Source organism: Lampetra fluviatilis, chromosome 4, assembly GCF_964198595.1.
Source record: "Lampetra fluviatilis chromosome 4, kcLamFluv1.1, whole genome shotgun sequence".
NCBI classification, from domain to species: domain Eukaryota; kingdom Metazoa; phylum Chordata; class Hyperoartia; order Petromyzontiformes; family Petromyzontidae; genus Lampetra; species Lampetra fluviatilis.
Window position 1 is genome coordinate 4,627,621 of NC_136278.1, and position 17,148 is coordinate 4,644,768.

The following is a 17,148-nucleotide window of genomic DNA, read 5'->3' on the forward strand; positions in this document are numbered from 1 at the left end:
GTTTTATTTGTAAAAAAAATTGCACTTATATTTAAATTCAATCGTGAATTGTGAAACCAGTATCGGTTTTTACAGACAGTCGTGTAACATTACCTTTCCCCCTACAATTCAGGACCAGTTTCGACCTTTGAGGTCTCATCAGCATGGTCAGACTTCCAGAACAAATATACTGCCGTGCTGGTAGTTGTTTGCAGTATGACATTTTAACACCTAAGCCTTGGCATGCCTTCCCGTCGCTCAAATAGACGTGCGGTGTCGCTCGGTGTTGCTCGGTCTTATCAGGGGTCTGTGTTTTTTATGGCAGGTGTACAACCCCTGGATCCGCGCCGACTCGCAGGTCGTCCGTCCTATCAGCAGAAGCCAAGCGGAGATGAGGAGGAAGCGAGCCGCGGGAGGTACAGTCACCGCGGGGCGGGTTCCTTCGTCGACCCGTTTGGCGGCCCGTTGATTATCACGAAGGCAACACGCGCGGCGCCACCCTTGCGCGATGTTTAATCTTCGCTATGACACTTACTGGCAGGCACTCCTGCATGCGGCGATGGCCTTGCACGTTTTGCTCTCGCACAAACACGTCGATGGTGGTCGCTCAGTCAGGTGTCCACTCGCTTTAACCAGGGGATGATTGAAACCCATTGAGACGCATGGAACGATATCGCCTCCTTTCGCAAGGGCGACCTGGGTTAAAGGAACGTAATTTTGAGTACACGGAATAATTTGTAAACGTTTTAAATCTGACATATCTAGAGGGATTTTTTAATTTAGTTGGAAACAAATAAACTTTGCTTCGAACAAGGAGGTGAATTTTCACATTTAATAATTTAAATATACAAAGTGTTAAATATAATTTCTGGAAAGCAAAGTGACTCGATTAGGCAAGTAGAGGCAATGGACAAAGTTGCAAGAAAATTGGCTTAAGGCAGCCAGAAAAGCATAACAATACTTAATGGTTTTCGTAGCCTTCAAAATTAATAATATTTTTAGGCCACGTAGTAGTTCAATGCCAAAATTATTGTCATTAACCCTAAAGTACTCATTCACAAACTCACTCACTCAACACTTTATAGAACAAGGGAAGAACATACAATCTCTGCACACAAAGGTGCTTGAGTTAGAAATGTAACCCAGGCTCTTCTTGCTGTGAGGCACACATACTGCCACTGCACTAACCTGTCGCCTCACATACTTTATACGTCTAGATTATCTTCTGTCATAAGTGAAAAATCTATTATTATTTGAAACTATTCATGTTTATTTTACCAAGTAAGGTCCACTGAGCTATAAACCTCATTTTCAGAAGCGACCTGACCACAAATGATAGCTCAACCAAGTGGCTTATCATATAGCAGCCAAATACTCTAAACGCATGGTTCTAAATGTGAAGGGAAAAACAGGAGGACCCGGAGAAACATCCACTCGACCACGGAGAGGACATGCAAACTCCAAATATACAGGCGTCAGGGTCAGGATCGAACCCTTGACCTCCCGCATACCAGGCGAGGGAGTTAACATCTCGCCACTGTGATTGTTAACGATAAATTTTGCAAACGTCCTGTTGTGCTGGGCCAGCAGGCAAGTGCTTCCGCCTGTACCCAGAGTCGGTCTTCAAGGAGATGCCCGAGCTTCCTCCGCCACGCGTCCTAGAGTCTAACCTCACCCGACTGGTTTTGCTGCTGAAGAGGCTGGACATAGCGGACATGGGCCAGTGCGACTTTGTTGATCGCCCAGGTGAGAGAATGCAAAACATTGCAAACAAGCATCCGAACAGTCGTAATCGTTTCCGCCTGTAGTGCACCCACGCAGTATTCGCTCACTCTCGGAAGAGATGGAAGTACTCAGAGGGGTGAGGAACCACAGACAAGCGGGATGGCATCCATGTGGTGAGCCGGTGCCAACAATTGCCCCAGCTCTGTGATCCTCTATATATCAAGGTGTTATCGGCCAATTCATGTGGGAGGAAACCGAAATACCCTGAGAAAGAGGCTGCGAAGGGGAAACACTCTATGCCATACAGAGGGAACAGGTGGAGTCCGCATTTCTGCTGAAATTCATTCTCCTGGCGAGCCAGAGTACAGTGCCTCGACCCCCATGGGAAGGGAGTTTCAGTATTAGTCCGATCCACCAACCCTCGCTACCTCCACAGTGCTGGATTATAGGCATACGCCACCGCCCAGACAAGTTGCAGCCATTATTTTGTTGCAAAACGTGGGCAAAATGTTCACTCTGTGATGTGAATTGAGGATATTGTAAATACGGCATGTTTTACAAATTGCGTGCAATGTACTAAATCATGAAAATGTCATCGTATGGTCTGAATGTGCACTATTGTTTTGTTAATCTACCTTAGAGGGCATTTTTATTTTCAATGTTTCAGACAGGCGGTCAGTTATTGTACTTTATTGTTTTTTAGTCCTATAACCATATGAACCAAGTACCAATATGTTGAGCTGTTGTGTGACCACCAACCCATGACCTCGGTAAAAAAAAATGTGTGATTTAAAGTGTTCTTCCAGGAGTTTATTTTATAAAGTTCTAAATTATTCTCTTGAGTTGAGAATTATGAATAATTTTTAGCAAAATCAAGAAAAATCCAGGATAACATTTCAGAGGGTGGGGAGGGACTTCATCCGTAACATGTCACAGGCGTTTTCTCGTTATTGTGAGATGAACTGCACAAAATTTTAACCGTTTCTGCAGCTGGCGTTGTTAGATCTCTTCCACTCGTTTTCGGTGACGTATTTTGTTCTATAAAAAAAAACTAAAGTGCACAGTCCCCACGATATGGATTGGCAGGGAGCTGGTAGGAACGTTGAGTTGCTCGGTCAATGGCCAGGGTCAACGGCGGCGTGGTGTATTCCGCAAATATGGCCGACTGTGAGGGCGGGCACAAGCCGGCGTGGGCGTGAGTAGGTTAAACGTTGAGTTTTATAAGGGCACCACGGGGTGACCAGCCCCTCCCCACCCAGCCCCACCCCTCCCACCCCCCATCCAGCCTCACCCTCCCCACCCAGCCCCACCCTCCCCACCCAGCCCCACCCTCCCCCTCCCAGCCCCTCCCCACCCTCCCATTCCAGCCCCTCGCTATCCTCCCCACCCAGCCTCTCCCCACCCTCCGCTCTCCACCCAGCCCCACCCCTCCCATTTTTCGATACACGACGGACGGACACAATAATCCCTTGTGGGCTGGTGGAACCAGGTGGTTCCTACCAGTATAAACATCCAGCTCCAATGGGTCCACGTAAGCTTCAAGTAGCCGCGTTAAGCATTGCGGTTGTAGCCATATGAGATGAAAGCTTGCACTGGAGAAGTAATACAACCGGTTATACTGTGCGAGGGTGTGGTATTGAATGGTTTACATTTTCTCTCCTGGGTTTAACGTCAAAAATAAAAAAAAGCACTACACCACTGTACGGCACTAGTGCGGTAGTGCTTTAGGCATGCGTTTAAATGTCCACGTTTGTTCTGCGGTGTATTTATAGGGGCCTATTTTTAATGGATTGTCGACAAAGCCTGCCTGCATGAGTTTGTGCAACTGTAGAATATGTGCACGGAGAGGAGGGGGACTTTTTAAAATCAAGCGTCGTGTATCCGGACACTTGGATCAGTGGTTGTGGCTAATGTGATGGGTTGGCGACCGGATGCTGCCTTTGCTTGCCTGCACTCATGTGCAAATGTTTAAAATAGTGACAATAGCGTCAATGGGATTTCCTTCTCCGAAAGATGGAAAAACAAGTCGGATATTTACTGCTTGAAAGAATATTTCACTGCTTGTTGCGAGTGTGTTGTATTGATAAGCAATAGTTTACAGGCCGACTGCTGCATAAAGGCGCTTCCCAATACAGTAAATGCCATGAGGGGGTTGCTTGACCATACTTCACTGCCCCGGTCAGTGGTGGTGGCGGGGGGGGGTGCGCAGAAGTGGTGTCCAGATATCACTCGCCACCGATTATAGCCGTGGCCTGGGGATACAACTCAGGTGACTTATTCCACTGGTTCCGAGACTCCAGTCCTCGTGGCTCACGGCGGTCCACCCTTCCATGTGTAGAGGAGTAAAATGGGGACGTGACGTCAGGTGTGCCGTTCAGTGCGATGACGTCACGTCTCCTAGGGTACTTAAGGGAGACCCCGTGACGTAAGCGGGGTCACTGTGGGAACGGGTAGAGTAAGCAGGGTGAAGAGTGGGTAGAGAGAGGGATCGAATAGGGAGTCTGGGGAGAAGCCGGTGGTAGCCGTAGAGGTGCTTCTCTCTCCGGTCGGTGGAGTCGGCAGGGTCCACGATCCGACACGAGAGAGAGAGACCGGAGCTAGCCGGCAGGGACCCGGACTCAGAGTAGGACCCCCCTAGCCCCTGGGAGTTGTGTATTATTGTTCACCTTTAATAAACCCTGGCGAAAGACCTTAACTTACCTCCGTCTCCAAGTACGTCCGTCGGAACTTCTCTACACATGTTTACCAGTCTTCTCCGTTCAAATACGAATCAAGTTGTTGCACGCTGCACGTACCTGATGATTGCTATAGACGTCACGTGAGGCACGGAGAGCACTGATTCAACTGGAGATGCACGAAGTCTGCGTGTTGTTGAGGAACTTGATGGGTAATAATGTATATCTGCAGAACGTAGTTCTGTATGCAGATGTAATTGCATCCACGGTTTGCGTGCTCATATAAATGCTGCTGGATAATATACGTCTAGAAAGGCATTGGGCCCAATGGACTACTATATTATATATATAATTATATATTATTAGATATGAAGATAAGAATTCTGTTCAACTTGTCTATGATATTGTATGTATGTGCGTGTACGAAAATGCGGTAGTATAGCAGACCATCATATAGCAGACCACTTCGAATCTAGCGATCCAAATTTTTTTGCCGCTCGCGACCAATGACCGTGACGATTATTTGAACCGGTCCTGGGCTTCAGCCTTAAATAAGTACCTGGTGCAGTGTGTAATCATCAGCACTGGGGTGACGAAGGCGGCCAAGCGTGTTGCTGGCCACACCACCCCCTCGTGCGCCTTGCCAGATTTAAAAGGTGCACGCTAACAGCACTTGCCCCAACAGTCTGTTGACGGTTACGCAGTGGGATATTTGTCTTTGTACATGCATGCCCCACAATGTAGAGATTCTGCTTGCTTGCAATCAGCAGTGTCTACGTGTCACGGTTCATGTTCAGCAGTCGTCAGGTGCGTGTAGCACGACCGCTTAATTACTATTTCAACGGAGAAGACGGGTCGACACCGGAGTTGGTGAAAGCCTAGCTTATTGAACAGACAGGTTCAAGTTTATTTTGTTTAACCAGGTAATATCTCAAGAGACCAGGATATAGTCTCATTTGCAAGTGTGCCTTGGGTCACCAAGACTGACAAAAGCAGAACAAACAAACGTCGGTTGCAATTGTGTTGTGTTCCCTTCGGCTCAAAATCCAGCCCCGGAGGCGCTCATGCAGGCCCTGGAAGACCTGGACTACCTGGCGGCGCTGGATAACGATGGGAACCTGTCGGAGGTCGGCATCATCATGTCGGAGATCCCACTGGACCCGCAGCTGGCAAAGGCACTGCTGGCCAGCTGCGAGTTTGACTGCGTCACGGAAATGCTTACCCTGGCCGCCATGCTCACAGGTTGGTGAAGGCGGGCGGTCATCGCGCATCGCCCGTGTCGTGCGCGTGTCACTCAGGGCCCCTTCGCACGTGAACGTCGTCCACATTCACAGTTGTCCCTCTCTGCTTTCACCATCCACTCGGTACGCTTGCACAAATTCCAAGATCCCCCCTTGGGGCAAATGCAGCCAACGTGTACCTATGAAAGCCGGCATGGGACACTAAGGGGTGTTATCACCACCACCACCACGCACAGCCACCTTTGTCTCCCCAGTACTGTTGTTTACACATTGCACCAGGTACCCCCATATAAGGTTTATTCACACACGGGAGGACCCAGGACCACCGGTTCGTATACGAACCTCTAATGTTGATCATGGCTGGGTAATAATCCTCAGGTCGTCAGGTGCGTAACCCAGTGAGCTAATCACCTTGCTACCGCTTACTGTGTGTCTATGCGAACAAGCGCACAAGATGTACACAATTATCATATGCTGACATAAGCTCATATGAGCAAGAATGCACAACAAACATGAATGTATCGGTCAAACTCTACTCCAGCTCCCCCGCCACAACCTTAACATGAAAATGTGTGTTCATGCCACCACCTGGGGCATCAATATTGACATCCTACGCATTTGGCAAACCCGTAACTTAACAAGCCTGCTTTAATAAAACAATAATATATAATGTATCCTCCTACGTCAGCAGTTCTCCTGCTGTGTTTGTTTCACCTGGTGACGGTTGCTTGTGTTGCGACCGAAACGTCATGATCTATGAATCTTCTACCTACGTGACTTTACCGAAAGAACCAAAGAGTATGGATTCCTGCAGTCACGAAAGCTTCAAATCAAGAATAATGTATCAAGTTCCTGCTTGAGTGAACGTACACAATTAATACAGGTTTACATTTTACATAATCATAGGGTGTTATACCAACTCTCGCTGAAAGGAATATCTTGACAGCCGCATGAATAGAGGTTTACAGAGAGTCTCAGTTGTGTGGTCGGTAAAGTTTGGCAGTCGGTGATATAATATGATGGACCGATGCATTATCGCCATTTCATCGTCTGTCCTATTTGACAATGTGGCGACTGATATTTGAACTTTATTATTTTTCCTTACTTATTCAGGAAAGCCACAGTGAGTCGTTCAACTTTTTTTTATTTATGAGGTTCCTATTTTAAGATGTTTTCAGACATTTAAAGATGAGTGTTTAATACACAAGTGGGAGAGGAAACCGGAGCACACACGCAAGGGGCGGTGGAGGCAACACTGTAATTTCCATGCAGATGCAAACAGATGGCGATTAGTCCACTTGCTCTACCGCCATCTTGTGGCGAGTCGGGGTACGGCACCTCCTCAACGCCCACGGGAGAAGGGAGTTTCACAACATCTGTGTGTGACCCTCGCTCCCTCCACAGTGCTGGATTACAGGCAGCCACATGCATTGCCGCCACCGCCCGGCACCCCTGATTGTTGTTATTTAGTGACATGTAATATTTAACAACAAATCCCTGCATTCCTTGTGCTGCCCACCTTCTCCAACAGTTTAAAGTTTCATTTATTAGGTATAGTAGGTATAGCCCTGTGAGCCATGCGGCTCTTAAGTCGGGTGCAACCGCAACAAACTAAATATGAACGGAGAACATCTTGAAGCGACGACGCGCAACGGAAACATCCTGGATAAACCAGCAAATTTTCCAGAGAAAAAAAACGCTGCGTTCAAAAATCCCCGTGTGATGCAAGTCAAACAATAACAACCATAATACATTTCGATTTAAAGTTTTCGTGACTGCAGGGATTCATATGCTTGGTTCTTTCGGCAAAGTCACGTAGAAGGGAAATAATAAAACAATAAAAATTAAACAATACAATTCTCACGACGTTTCGATTGCAACACAAGCAATCATCACCAGGCTTTTGGATCGCAGTGCTTGGACTTGTCTGTGTGCTTGTTCACATTGTGTTGTGGGGAGTGGTAGTGTAGCGGTTAGCGCTACGCTGCACTGCGAACCTGGCGATCCGGGTTCGATTCCCGCTCACGGCAAACACCACAGTGACGATTATCTGAACCGATCCTGGGCCTCCCCTAGGTCGACTCAGCCTCAAATGAGTACCTGGTGCGGTGTGTAAACATCGCCGCTAGGGAGACAAAGGCGGTCGGGCGTGGTGCTGGCCACCCACCCCCTCGTGTACCGTTCCGGCCTTCATAGGTGCTGCTCGCTAACAGCACTTGCCCCTACAGTCTGTTAAGGCTATACGGGGGATCTTTGTTCACATTGTGCACACGGTACAAACTGAATTTGCGTCGTTTGAGAGCGCCGTACGTATTTTCTCCTCTTGCGTGTTTTTTTTATTCTTGTGGACAGCCGGCCCTTGCTTTACGGCGCCCCCCGCAGGCGCAGAGGCCAAGGCGCACGCTGCTTACATCGGACATTTTCACACCGAGGGGGACCATTTCACCCTCATCAACATCTACAACGCCTTCAAAGCCGGTGGGGTAAAAGTTTTAATTTTTTTTAAACGGGGATAAAACAAAACAAACACTTTACGCATGTTTAATTTCAATCAGGCATCATGTTTTTATAAGAATAGGTTTTTCCCTTTCTGGCAATAAAACAGGTGTTAAGAAGTTCGAACAGCAAACAGAAACCTTTTGCAAGGAATCATGTCTGCATTAACCACACGTACCTGCGGTGAACATGCAAATAAAAACATGCTCTGGTAATATTTGTATTGTCTTTGAAACTGATTGGTCTACACCAGAGACAGCCTTCTTTAGGGCCTAGTCTCAACCAGCGTTAGACCAGAGAACGCCAAAAGGCATGCAGCGAACGGTATCATGTTTTTGTTTGTTGTACTTTTTAATTGAAGTCTTGTAGCCGATGTCGTTCGTTCAGCATGGAAAAATTGCCGCTCGTCGAGTTTGTGCGCGATCGAATCATCACTTGGGCGATATTTGCAGATTTAGTAATTGCCTTGCGTTGTAGCCAGTCTGCGAGAGAGATGTTGCTGCAATCTCAAACGTTCTACACGAATGGACCGTATTACGCGCTTGCTGCGGTGGTTGTTGCCCAGAAAATGAGACTTGAGGCATTCTCTGATAGATGATGAGACATATTTTTTATTTTGCTGCATACATCATTGACACTGCCTTGAAACAGATTACATGGTCGGCTGATGTTTCTGGCAGTCGCCCTTCTTGAGAGCAGAGCGAGAAGCCACAGATATTGACCGACTCGAATCTGGAGATTGCGTATTACACTTTGTTACATGTGAAGACGGGAGAAAGAGCGAGTTCCAGCCATAAAGTCTGTACATCGCTCAGCCCTATTTCTCTTTCTGCTCTGAAGAAGGGCTATTGCCCGTAACGTCATCCTATCACCGTGTGTATATTTTCTACTGATGGGGCATCGTTATTGACGAACACAGTGGGTTTCCTTTTGGGGGGCTTTGTGCTCCAATGCCAATGAAATCGCCTGATTAGTTTGATTCATTTAAACTGTCTCTTGTAATTTTAATGAATCCTCGATGTCCATATGCTGGAAGGTTTAGCCTGAAAACCGCAGTGAATGGTGTTATGCGTGTACACTCTCGAGTGGTTATCAAGCCTAATGCTGGAAGATGCTTGAGCTGACATTAAGTTTACATTTATTTTGTTCAACCCCAGTTAGATCCCAAGAGACCAGCAGAGTGACCTGGGTCACTCCAAATTGACAAAAAAAAAAACTAATTCAATAATGTACAGTCTTGAAACAAATTTAAATCTGAGCAAGAGCAAGCTGATCTACAGTAGTCTTTGTGTGTGTGTGTGTTGTTTTCTGATTGAAACAAAGCTGTAGGGGAGGAGTGGACGGTGGTTGTTGTTATTCCGAATCGGTTTTCGTTTTTTTTTAAATCCTTTATATTAAGTTCACTTGCTTGCTTGCTTGCGCGCTTACGACCGTGATAATCTTTCGGTCGTTTTTTAACCCACTTCCCGTGATCCAATCGAGCTGACATTTTGCACACAGACTCGTTGTGCGGACAATTTATTTTCGTGAAGAAAATTTTCCAAACTTTACACTTTTTAGGAAAAAAATAATTATATTTAATTACCAATTGCTTAATGGTGGCAGGCAATCATCTGACCCATAGGTGGCAGCCATCTCAAGCCAGAGGACGAGAGGACTCTAGCTGCCACGCATATAAAGGATTTATAGTGACAAACTTAGTTTTTACGTGTTAATTTTTTCCTTCCTTCCCTGCAGCGAACGAAGATGAGCGCTGGTGCCAGGAAAACCACGTGAGCTCCGTGGTGCTGAAGCAGGCCGACGCCATCCGGGCCGAGCTGCTGGACATCCTGCAGAGGATCGAGCTGCCCATCTCGGCGCCCAACTTTGGCTCGGAGCACAACACCGCCAGTATTAGAATGGCCCTCTTGTCCGGCTACTTCATGCAGGTGAAGCTCCTTCATCCGCGGTTGCCACAGGCGCATTTGACCGTGGGATCACGCGCCGTCCGCTTCACGGCGGAGGTTAAAGATCCCGGGGGACGTGACGTCGTTCGCAAACGAGCACGGCATCGTGTGCCGACGTCACGCGGTTCCAAGGATTCCGATTTCGAAGCGTTTCCCCCGCGAATTTCTTTGGAACCGCTTTTTGTGTTTGGTTTGTTGTCCTTACCCCGCACCTCCGATTAGCACGGTCGGCTACGTACGCTGCGAAAGACGTTCAACATGCATACCAATGGGATGAAGCACGGCTATCGTCGCTCTCGACTGGCAGACCCCAGTGCCCACTTTACAGGCCGGTGCAGCCACCTTATGCTGCACAGAGACAGCTGCCACCGGGGGTGCCCTTTGAATGTATGAGATGAAATGTGATGTAAGGTGCTTTTATTTGCGATGTCATTTAATTTCCATATAAATGCGAAACGTATAATTATGTGCTTATATATATATGATGGGTAATATATACATCAAAATTCTAATACTAATTTATAGGTAAAATTACTTAGCTGACCAGCAATCGTGAAGGGTGTGGTCAAACAGCTCTCTTGACCAACATGGGAGGCCTTCATCCAGCAGTGGATTGACAAGGGTTGGTGAAGGGAGCGCCGAGGAGAAGTGCAGGTACCACTTGCCACTGGGGTTAATCTTCGCCGGGAATCTAACTCAGATCGCCGGCTTCCAAGCGCAGTGTGCTCACCACTGCCCCACCGCTCTGTTCATCTTTATCTTGGGCACTAAGATATGAGTGACCTTTGCGGTAACAAATGTACATTTGTAAAATATGGAAAATGGAGTATCGTAATTTTTTTGTTTTGTAAGTGCTGTATAAATATAGTTAGTTTTCTCTGCTTAGCTCTTGGTTCAGCTAAGGCTACACCCAAATAGTTTTTTATGCTGCAGAACTTGTACACATTTGTACGAGAACCTGTTTCAAATTATCCCAAGGCGAGAATTGACTGGGTCAATGTAGTCATTTATAAAAGTTGACTTTTAGAAATCATTAGTTCCGTCCTAGCAATGGCAAATAGTGTGATCTTAGCAACACACAGGGGATGTTAGGCCATATGGCCAAGGAGCAGCAGTATATGATGCCATTAGCCATAACTCTTTTAACGTTTCCGGTCCAGCCTTAATGAGCCTAAGCTACTTTCCATTAGTCTTTATTAGAAGTGGCTTTCCTTTAAGAGGCCATTAGAATTTTTTGGCAGCCTCCAGTCCCTTGTTAGCCAATGCCGATTTGCCACAACAAAAGACTAAACATTTTATTGTTTACATTTTTGGCCGCTATTGCAGGTTGCCCGGGATGTTGACGGCGCGGGACACTACCTGATGCTGACGCACAAGCACGTGGCGCAGCTGCACCAGCTGAGCTGCTACCGCGAGCTGGCGCCGGGCGCGCGCCCGCCGACCTGGGTGGTGTACCACGCCTTCACCGTCTCCGAGGACAACTGCCTGAGCATCGCCACCGAGATCTCGCCGGACATGTACGTTCTGCACGGCCTTCGGCAGAAAAACAACAATGCCACAGGCGGGGCCGGACGCACGGGTGTCTTTTGTCCCCCGGGAGACAAGAGCAGAAAAATCTCCGCCCTCTTACCAATACAAATAGCTAAAACGGGCTGATGCGGCAAGTGCTGTGAGCGAGCACCTATGAAGGCCAGCATGGCACACAAGAGGGTTGTGAGGCCAGCACCACGCCGGGGGACAAGCACGTTGGATGGCAACAAGCGACGGAGTCCGTACATGCGCAGTGAATTCTCTTTCTCTTCTGTTCGCGAACTTTGCAGGATGGTGCAGCTCGCTCCCCAGTACTACATGAGCAACTTGCCGGCCAGCGAGAGCCGCGACATTCTGCAGGAGGTCGTGGCGAGGCTGGCGGTTGCCAGGAACGGGGCGGAGGGGAACGCCGGGCTCCCGGACGACGAGGACGTGGCGACGGGGAAGGCCAGGTCCCGGGAAACCGGACGCGGCGCCTTGGAGCACCAGGACAACGAGGAGATGTGTGTCCTGCAGTGATGGGAAGCGACGTCACGGCGGTGGGGAGTTAGTTCTTGGGGGGGCGGGGTGGGGGTCAACGTATTTGTTTTTCTCTCTCTCCGCTCGAATATGTACACGTATGTTTTTGTCTTTTTCCCTCGGTTCTATTTCGGCTGCGCTATCGGCTTTGTCTGCCATGCGACGAAGGTGTCCGTGTGTGACTCGCAAAGCAAGTTGTTAGAGAATGACCCGTGGAAGGAGGGGTCACAGAACTACCTTTGAAGGTTCTCCAAGTGATGTATTTTATTTCCCAGTCTGAGCGCTGCACTTTCCCACGCACCCTGATACAGATAAATGTTCATCGCATGGCATTCAAACTGATAACGTTCATTTTCCGAGCTGGAATTTAGCCAAATTTAAGTATGCAACCAAACGTATCTTTTGCTGGTGTTTTCTTTCCGCAGTCATTGATGGAGTGGGCTGAGACCATAAATTCACTACCCTCGAGAACCTGGTTTAATCACAGTGTCTGAAACCCAGAATCAACTCCAGGTTCAATGATATGATTCCTGACCTGTTTGGCCACCCGAGGGTCAACATGTTAAGTGTCCTTTTTACCCTTCCCAAGTTCCATCTTTTGGGAGTTCAAGTGTGCAGGAAACATTTTGGTATTTCCAAAAGTTATTTCCCCCACATAGCGAAGAAAGCATTGTTATTTGGTGTGAAAGAGAAGGCTCGAAAAAAGGCTTTATTGAGGTTTGTTTAGATTCGAGTCATAATTTGCCGTAACTTTTGCACGTCATTTCAAGTCAATTTCAAATGTAAATTAACCTTATGATTTATACCCCACGGTGGTGGGATTTTAACTAGTTCCCCTGGTATGCAGGAGGTCGTGGGTTCAATCCTGACCCTGACGCCTGCTGTATATTTGGAGTTTGCATGTTCTATCCGTGGTCGCATAAATTTTTCTCCAGGTCCTCTGGTTTTTTTCTCCACATTTAGAAAAATGTATGTGAGTCTTTGGCCGCTATAAATGTCCACGTGATACGCCGCTTTCGTGAGCAATCATTTGTGGCCAGGTCATTTCTGAAAAAGAACTATGTCAATCAGTGGGCCTTACCTGGGAAAATAAAAATTGTTCTAATGAAGGTCACACACTCTAATAAGATAAGTGGCCTTCATTACTCGCCTATGCACTCAAGCTTACATCACGCTGTACGATTTTTAAGCAGAGAGCATTCGGGATGCATTGGCAGGTGCCGCGTTGAACTTGGTACCCGTGCTGCTGCTTGGTTCTATCCCTTTCCCACTGTACAATTGAGTCATGCCGGAGCAGTGCTGAGGAGGCATCAGGTTGATTTTCCACTGCAGAAGCCAAGCCGTTCCGCTTACATCACACGCGATGAACGAGTCGGCGCTTGTAAGTGACGCAGTGACTGATGGCACGGACGATTGCCCCGCTTTGTTTGACCCTGAGCTACTAGATTCAGTTGCCTCATGAGACTGGCGTATAACGGTTTGGTTCAGGCTTGGCACGGCAAATAGCCAGTGGAAAACCACCCGTACTGTGAGAGCCGCACGCTAGCTCGCCTCGGATGTGCCAATGCAAAAGGGGTGTTAAATGTGTATATATGACAAATCCAGGATTTACTTTCTCCATTGTGACATTGCGTCAGTGTATAGATTATGGTTGTGTTTTAACTCGGCGATGAGGCTGAATGTTTAATGCCCTTTTGTTTAATTCACCCCTGTTCCTGTATTGCAAACATTGCCCATCAAGGTGTCGACATCAATCAGATTTCTGCATTAACCCATATAGGGTTTACCGGCCACCGAAATGTGACCTTGGTCACACGATGTCATGGATCGCGCGCACATGTTTGCATTAGTGGCTGTACCGAAACCGCCCTTAGCCGTGCACTTCTTGACTATTCTGAGAATGTTAGAGAGCAGAGCCGAATTATTGACGTCTACTTTTATATTGAACGCATAAAGTTAGTGAGGACAGCTATTTAAAATCTCTTCGATGTTTACACAAAACTTTGGTACAAAATTTCGAGTAGCTCTTTGCTAAGCATTATTATTGTGCAACACTCCACATCCCGTGGTTTGAATAGTTAAACATCTATATGGCATGCATGAGAGGAATAATGGTAAGTTATTTGATAACAGCATCAGCGTATATTTATAGTTAATTCTGGGGAGGTTCTTGCACACAAAGCGAATGGCTTGTACGGTGATGTTTTTGGGAGCAAGTCTGTATATATATGGAAATTGTAGATAATTTATCTTGCAAATGTTTATCTTGGCACAGGATGAGTGAATTCTGTTTTGAACATTCTGTCTGTGTTTGGTAGAGCATTGTAAATTGGGATGCATTGCTACATTCGCGTATGTGTAACGCACGTCACGTGATTCTGTGGTAGCATAAGACTATTAAATAGTGCCAAAGTTGGAATCGGTGAGCAAGTAGCTTCCTAGTCCACTTTCACGCTTTATCTTTTAGTTTGTGGATTTATTTTCGGTCCAGCCTATCTACTCTGGCTGTTCCACCATATGTAGCTTCTATTTCACGTAAAAATGTGTTGCCACGTGGTGCCAAAAATGCACTTAAGAACGTGCATGACCTTGATGAATAGTGATGAGGAATGCCATTCGATAAGTGAATCGGCGCTAACGTACAACGCCCTTGATACAAAAGGGTTCACTGCTGTGACGCAGTGGTTAGCGCACCGACAGCCTCTCTATGATTCCTGGCTATGGCTGACATTGGTGGCGATTGATGTCTGAGGTAGTTCGGAGCCTCCCTGCCCCTTCATCGACTCGCGCTGACCAACGCAGGGAAGTACGGTCAGACAGTGCCCATAACGACCACGATGTGTGGAGGGGCACTTCATCCAGCAGTGGATTGACAAAGCTGAAGACATTATTATTTACTAGTGCACAGCAGCTTTATATACACTTCTCTACACTACAGGAATTAATTTATTTTCGAATTTAATAAAATCGCAAAATTCTTAAACGTTCTCAAGTGCATATATTCCATTTAAAAACGCTGAAAACCGCCATGAACTTTAAAATGTTTTGCACATAGGTACAAATGGGTAATTTAATTGGTTCTGTCCCCTTTCCTCAGGAAAAAAGGCGGGTTTATTATTTTGTTATGATTGGTGGAATAAGATGATACGTAATGACCTTTCATTATTATTTTTCCGTGAACAAAATATTTGAATTACTGTTGTATTTTGCACCTCAGAAAAAGGATAACGTTGATTGGTGCATTTTTTTGTAATGATGCAAATGTACCGACAATCGAGCTCTTTCTTTTTTCTTAAGCCTCGCGCCGGGACAATGTTTCCTTGTGTACGCTCGGTGTGTCGTTCTTTCCAGAGGTAAGGACATTTGTTTCTCTTGAGTAGACATGGGGCCAGTGTACAGAACTACTTGAGACGTCGTAGCAATATCGTAACCTCATTTTAAGATCATATTTGCCATTTCTACAAGTTTATATGAGGGTTTACAATGCTGGGCTTCAAAAACTTGAGAAATATGACGTGTGGGCAGCGCTACTCGTAAGTAGATTTTTTTTACCGATAATAGAGCAAGGTTAATGACGTGAATAATGTTACGCGAATAACATTAATTAATACGATCAACATTAATAACAACCATGGGTGGAAAAAACCCGATTTTTCCAGCGGCAGGCATCGGGTTTTTTCTTTAATACAATTAAACCCGATTTCGGGGAATTAAAACCTGGTTTAATGAATACGAAACTCTGATCCAAGGCTTGGGCTGCTTCCTCGTCGGTGCTGCTATCGTACTCGGGGGGCCGTCGGGCACGGGGTAGTCGTAGAATGCGGCGGGCAGGTTGGTCTTGATGAACACGAGCTTCTCCACAATCGTGGGCGCCAGTGAGTTTCTTAGCTTGGAATGGATGAAGCCCATCGTTGAGAAGTGCGGTTCTGCAATTAGAACCAATTAAGCCGGATTTTTCCCAATCTCAGATGATCGGGTTTAATATAAAATGACAATTAAACCCGATTGTAAAAAACCCGACTGTGCCACCCTTGATAACAACATACACTACTTACCTCCGCACAGACCAACTAATACGGCACGGTGTCATTCCGGCAATGTTGCAGGGGTTTCGTTCCTGGCTGGTCCAGTGGAAAGTGATGACATAATCCCGAGTAATTTATCTCGTGAGTGAGAGTTACAATCCGACAATGATTCCCATATTTACCTTGACATGCAGCCTGCCAGACGTCAGGTACATTTTTAATATATTTTTCTTTATTCTGGCCCCTGTGTTCTACTTTTAGAACCAATCCAGGTAGACTGAATACAAGTCATAGATCATGTAAACTGCTTAAAAAAATAATTCTCAACAATGTTTCTGTTTTTTTTGTGTATTTGTTTCCTCGTAAAATGCCTTGCTTAACATGTAGCGTATGTTTGCCTATTGACCAGAAATGGTCATGCCATTAAATGTCTAAAAGGAAGGCCGATGGCAATTCACATATGAATGTTTGTAGCACGATTGCATTTTTTTTTTCAGTTTTACCAAATTGTTTAAAGCATCGTTGTTTAATGCATCCTCTGTTTCATTCGTGTTGTTCAGGTATGAAGTTTTGTTTTCCTTCATGCAACGCGGAGTTCACAATGTTGCATTTGTGCACTTTTCTGTACATTCTGTTTTCAGAATTCTGTGCGTGTATATATGAAGGGGGAAACCCCGTTTGAGGAGTTGTGCTTCATCGCCAGCATCGATGTGGCTGAGACACTTCAAATAGAGAATTCGTAGATAATGTTCTGCTCGAATTGTTCCAATTGTCCTCGAATGTTTAGCACTAATTATAGAGGTGGTGGTTTTATTTCTTTGACAGCAGGTTAAGCTATTTTAAGTTGGAATTTTTTTTTTTAAGTTTGAGTTTATGAACACTGATATTAAAGTCCGTTTCAACTGATAGGGTGATCTGGGTGTGAAATTCTTTTGCACTTTTTTGATTGTGTAGTCACATTACCATTAATACATATTCTGCATCCAGGAAAGCCTCACCGAGTCTCTAGATT

The 17,148-nt window shown here is 46.2% G+C and overlaps 1 protein-coding gene across 3 annotated transcripts in view; it reads left to right on the forward strand.

Annotated features, from left to right (window-relative positions):
• Window positions 1-17,042, forward strand: part of LOC144931504 (ATP-dependent RNA helicase homolog DQX1-like) — a 32,893-nt gene extending 15,851 nt beyond the window's left edge. For 2 of the 3 annotated variants that reach the window (XM_078855427.1, XM_078855428.1), the window contains exons 7-13: window positions 305-395; window positions 1,567-1,725; window positions 5,430-5,621; window positions 7,973-8,098; window positions 9,854-10,044; window positions 11,389-11,579; window positions 11,883-17,042. In XM_078855427.1, coding sequence (XP_078711553.1) covers window positions 305-395; window positions 1,567-1,725; window positions 5,430-5,621; window positions 7,973-8,098; window positions 9,854-10,044; window positions 11,389-11,579; window positions 11,883-12,111 — 1,179 coding nt within the window. In that variant the 3' untranslated portion in view covers window positions 12,112-17,042. The remainder of the gene's footprint in view (window positions 1-304; window positions 396-1,566; window positions 1,726-5,429; window positions 5,622-7,972; window positions 8,099-9,853; window positions 10,045-11,388; window positions 11,580-11,882) is intronic. The other variant, XM_078855429.1, reaches the window with a different exon arrangement.
• The last annotated feature ends 106 nt before the right edge of the window (window positions 17,043-17,148 follow it).